This window comes from Salvia hispanica, chromosome 1, assembly GCF_023119035.1.
Source record: "Salvia hispanica cultivar TCC Black 2014 chromosome 1, UniMelb_Shisp_WGS_1.0, whole genome shotgun sequence".
NCBI classification, from domain to species: Eukaryota; Viridiplantae; Streptophyta; class Magnoliopsida; order Lamiales; family Lamiaceae; genus Salvia; species Salvia hispanica.
In genome coordinates this window covers 43995817-44000739 of record NC_062965.1, presented here as the reverse complement: position 1 = coordinate 44000739, position 4923 = coordinate 43995817, and the positions used below count along the sequence as shown (strand labels likewise).

At 40.7% G+C, this 4923-nt stretch overlaps 1 protein-coding gene across 1 annotated transcript; it reads left to right on the top strand.

The window, feature by feature from the left end:
- The first annotated feature begins 351 nt into the window (after window positions 1-351).
- Window positions 352-1759, top strand: LOC125197675 (protein FAR1-RELATED SEQUENCE 5-like). Its single transcript, XM_048096330.1, has 3 exons — window positions 352-1256; window positions 1446-1676; window positions 1732-1759. Exons 1-3 carry the CDS (start codon window positions 352-354, stop codon window positions 1757-1759), a joined length of 1164 nt encoding a protein of 387 aa, XP_047952287.1.
- Window positions 1760-4923: the final 3164 nt, after the last annotated feature.

The following is a 4923-nucleotide window of genomic DNA, read 5'->3' as shown; positions in this document are numbered from 1 at the left end:
ATGCTAGCAACCAACTGGTTGCTCTTTTTTGGTGTGATGGTTTGATGAAGAGGAATTACCATATGTTCGGTGATATAGTGGCTTTTGACACCACCTATAACACCAATAGGTATGCATGACGTGCATTATAACATTTGAATATGTACATTATTACATGCATTACTATTTTTGTTTTTATGCATTATATGTTTGGAAGTATGAATTATGTTTGCCTTTGCTACGCAGGTATTGTATGATCTTCGCGCCATTCACGAGAAAGGACAATCATGACCAGTAACTTTCGCTGCTGGTTTGGTAAGCAGCGAGAAGACAGGCGCTTTTGCATGGTTGTTTAGACATTTTGTCCAGTGTATGGGGATTGCTCCGAAGATGATCGTTACAGATCAAGATTTGGGCATGAGATCGGCTATTGAAGAGATTCTTGTCGGGACACGCCACAGATGGTGTATGTGGCATATCATGCATAAGTTGGCCAATAAAGTTCCTGGTCGGTTATTGAGGGACGGAGATTTCAAGAAAGAGTTCAATGCCTGCGTCTGGTCGGATCTACTTGAACCCGACGAGTTCGAAGAAGAGTGGAATGGAGTACTTGAACGTTATGGCCTGGAAGACCATGGTTGGTTGAAGACATTGTACGACTACAGGCAATTATGGATACCTGCATACTTCAGAGATTTCCCACTTGGGTCGACGATTAGGACCACCTCGATATCTGAGTCGGAAAACAGCTTCTACAAAAACTTTTTGAAGCCACGCAACAATATTGCCGAATTCTACTTGAATTTCAACCAAGCTTTGGAATTTCAGCGGGATAGAAAAACAAAGTTGGACTACCAAGACGCTAATGCCTTGCCTATATTGGCCACTACCTTGCCGTTCAAGAAACATGCTTCAACGATGTACACAGATAGTATGTTCAAGAAAATACAAGAGGAAATTGTTGAGGGTAATGACAGATGTCGCGTGTTGGGGTTCTCCTCTGTAGACATGGTCGACAACTACAAACTTGGAGACAACCTTCGCAATTCTTACTTTGTTAGACATGATAAGAGTGACGAGTCATACTCCTGCTATTGCAAACTTTTCGGAAGGCAGGGATATCTGTGCAGTCGTATCTTCTTTTTGTTCAGGAACAATGAAGTGAAAAAGATTCCGGATCAATACTGCGCAAGTAGATGGATGAAGACTCCGTTAGTCAAGGCTGTTCATGGTCAGTTTGATGACACTCTACCTACCAAGGCCATCGTTGATGAAAGGTAAAACGTTTCAAAGCAAGGGATTTCGTTGTTCTATGGTTTTCTTCGCCGATTTGAGTCGGACATTGATGTCCTTCGAGCGTTTGTTGGTGGCCTTGAAGATCTTAGAAATTCTCTTCAAGGTGGTAATCCTACAACGTCCGCCTCTGAAAAAAGGTGAATGATTGAACAGTTTTATGGAATGGAAAGGCCCGAAGTTGTCGAGGTCCATCCTCCGGATGTGGTAAAGACGAAGGGGCACGCGAGCAGCTCCGCTAGTCGTCTAATTTCCAAGAGAGAAAAGGCTATCAAGGATGCTACTAGGCCCCTTAGACGGTGTAAGGCATGCGATGAGTTGGGCCATCACGACTCCAGAAATTGTCCAATGCTTAAAGAGCTGGAAAAGGAGAAGGAGCAGCGTAAGAAAGAGGAAATGTTGTTGTATTTTGATTATAACAGCATTATTTTTTTAATTTTTTTTGCATTTTATGTTCAGTATTGAGGTCGATGTCTTCCTACTGTGAACAAGGTTTTGGAAATGATTGGTCATTTTAAATTGGTTTTTGTGCATTATTGTTATCTATATCTTACATTACCATAATGTGAATAACCTTGTATTACATACCTAGTTTCATACATTATAAATGCAGATTTATTACATTATTTTGTTATATGCACTGGTATGTCATTGCATTAGTATCCCGGAAAAGTGCACTATTAATTAATTTACTTACATTATTTGTTTTAATTACATGTTGATTATAGAGATTGTTGTGAAATATTATTTATTCAATAGTTGTGTTCTACATTATTCCCTATATATTTTACATTATTAAGCAACAAATTGTCATTGCTAACTTATGCGCGGCCATTATAAGTTTTTTTGCTGCAAAAATTTAGTACCAAAATATCTAAAACATACCAACCCACAATTTCGATGTTCACCCTTCCAGCATGAGTTATAAAAAAAAACATCTAGTTCATATCCAAATTAAAAACATCTAGTTCACTCGATCCCATAATTCTCGACCCACTTTTCGAAGCTGAATTTAGGCTGTTGATCCATCCAATGCTTCGTGGCTTGTGTTTGGTAGGTCCCAGTCTTCGAGTTATGTGGAGAAATTAGCAGAGCCGTTGCAAACTTCATTCGCAATATTTCCAGACTCTTTGTTCCTTTGGCAGTTAGTCCGCAATCCCAATCTTTCTCCCTCTCTCCAAAGTACGTCTCCATATGCCTCATCACATACACCCCCGTGTCCACCGTGCTGTTGTTGTTCCTCCACGGCATGGTCACGACATGCGCATTACATTTTTTTACCCGTGTCGCCATTTTTGAAACCTTGGACTTCGTAAGTGCTGCTGCAAAGAACTTTTTCTACACCCAAAGAAAACAAAACTTTAACAATTGCATATGATGTTCAATTCGTGGTATATAATGCATAATTGATGGAGTTGAATGTATAGTACCAGCACGGAGGGAGTCTGCCCATATTTTTCTCCGAATGACCCGTGTGTTTCAGCCAAGGTGTGGTCAATGATGTTCATCTTGGAATCTGGAAGATCAAAACAGACCACATACTGATGGGTCGTCCCCCAAACTGGGAAGAAGAACTGCACAACGAAAGGAGCATTACAACACATAATATTATCTCCACTACAACTAAAAATCAACTACATTATTTTACTATAACTCACCATTTCATATTTGTCCCACTGATAGCTGCCCGTTCCAATTGTTTCCTCCAAAACCCTGGTCCAGAACGTATCAAACTGGAATTCTTCTGTCCATTCGGGTTGTGCGTCCACCATTGACTGAATCTGTAGTTTGTTTGTGTTATCAGTTACAAACTTGAAGTTATTATAGTAATTTGACAGAAACATAGAGGGAACGGTGTACACTCACGCATGGTCTTGTAGAGAAGAAAAGCCTAGAAACCGTCTCTGGCGCCTTGTCCTTTTCCATTGTATTCAGGTAAGAGCTCCACGTATCGATAACATCGGGGCTCACCGCCTTGAACGGGGCTAAAGCTTGCAACTCGATCTGCACAGTACTCTTGAAGTTGTCGTGGTAGACAACTGAATCCCTTTACATGTTTGATACGTTAAAACAATTTCACATGTGCCAAAAATAAGAACGTCTAAAGTAAAACATTTACTTGTTCTTATCCGCTGTGCTAAGAACCCAATAGTACAGCTGCTTGTCCACTATGTGTGGCTTTGCCGTCACTCTAACTGCTCTCTCGTTGAATGGAGAACGGGCAGCCAGACTTGGTTTTTTCACTCTACTCGTTGCCTTGTTAACAAAATATAGATAGACATAAATTATAAAAAACACAGCAACAACCATACATGTTACAATTCACATGTCTACTTCTTTAATGTTTGCCTTAACTAAGATTTTTGATACCTCATCCGCACCCGAATCCTGTTGGATGTGTTTCCCTTTCCCTTTTCCTTGATCAACAACCTTCCCAATAACCTTGTATTTAGGACTCACACCTTTTACGGGTTGTGTTGTTATCACGATTCCCTTAAGTGGTGCTGCAGTGTGTTCCTTTAACAAGGAAAAAATCAAACAACCGAATAATGCATGACATCAACATAATAATGTATCAAATAAGATCTTTAATTAAGATATCCAACCACTTTTTGAATGTCCAACTGTTTTCCCTTGCCTCCCTTAGACGCGCCCTCCCTAATAGGTTGTTTTCTCTTGGTAACCGGGGCGTCAGCGCTTTTCTCTTTGGTTTTCTGATTAAAAAAATATATGACTTTAACAAATAATCAATATAATGCAGCCAGACAGACATTTAATGTAAGAAAAAAATGTCAATAATGTAAATTTACCATTACACTGCTGAAGTATTGCTGAAGACGTATTTACCTTGAGGGTCTCCTGAGCGGCTGCATTCTTTGATGGTGCGTTTTTTTTCTCGGCTTTTGTCTTAACCCTTGAATCCTCCTCTTTTCCAACAACATCTTCAGCAATCGGATTAGAACCCTGCACACAATGGGAGAGCTATTCAGAAATTATAATAATGTACATAATTACAAGCACTAACGGCTATAGTTTCTACATACACTACCTCAGTGTGCGAGATTGGTGGATTTTCAAGTCCATCACCACCAGCAGCTTCGTGAATGATACCAGTGGTATCATTGCCTATCGGCTCGTGCATTTGGATGTCCTCTACCAGGTCATCAGCAGTAGGATGGTCACCAACTGGCACATGTTGGGGTATATCATCATTAATCTTAACCCCTGAACCACCAACACCTTATGTCCTCTGTGTTGACTGTGTAGTAAAGGGGTCAGGACAGTCAAAACCCTCCAGCACAAATGAAGGCCTATCGAATCCTCTTGTTATCGTCTTCTTTTTGTCATAGGCCGCCATCATTTTTTCCATCTCTGCAATCCACTCTGGACTGTACTCCTCTTCGTCTTCCCTTGCTTGAGTCAATTGTGTAACAATTTCTTCATCGTGAACCTCTCTCTCCTCCTCTAATCCCAACAACTTCTTTCCTATCTGACTCCCTACGCGGATGCATTGATCCTCCAGCAGTTCAACAGGTATCAATTTGAAATCCTCTACCCACGTCGTGATGGCGTGGCCCATTAGCACGCTTGACGCGATGAACTTATCTCGAATACGTTTTGCTCTATTCGTGTTTGGTGCTGCACCATCAC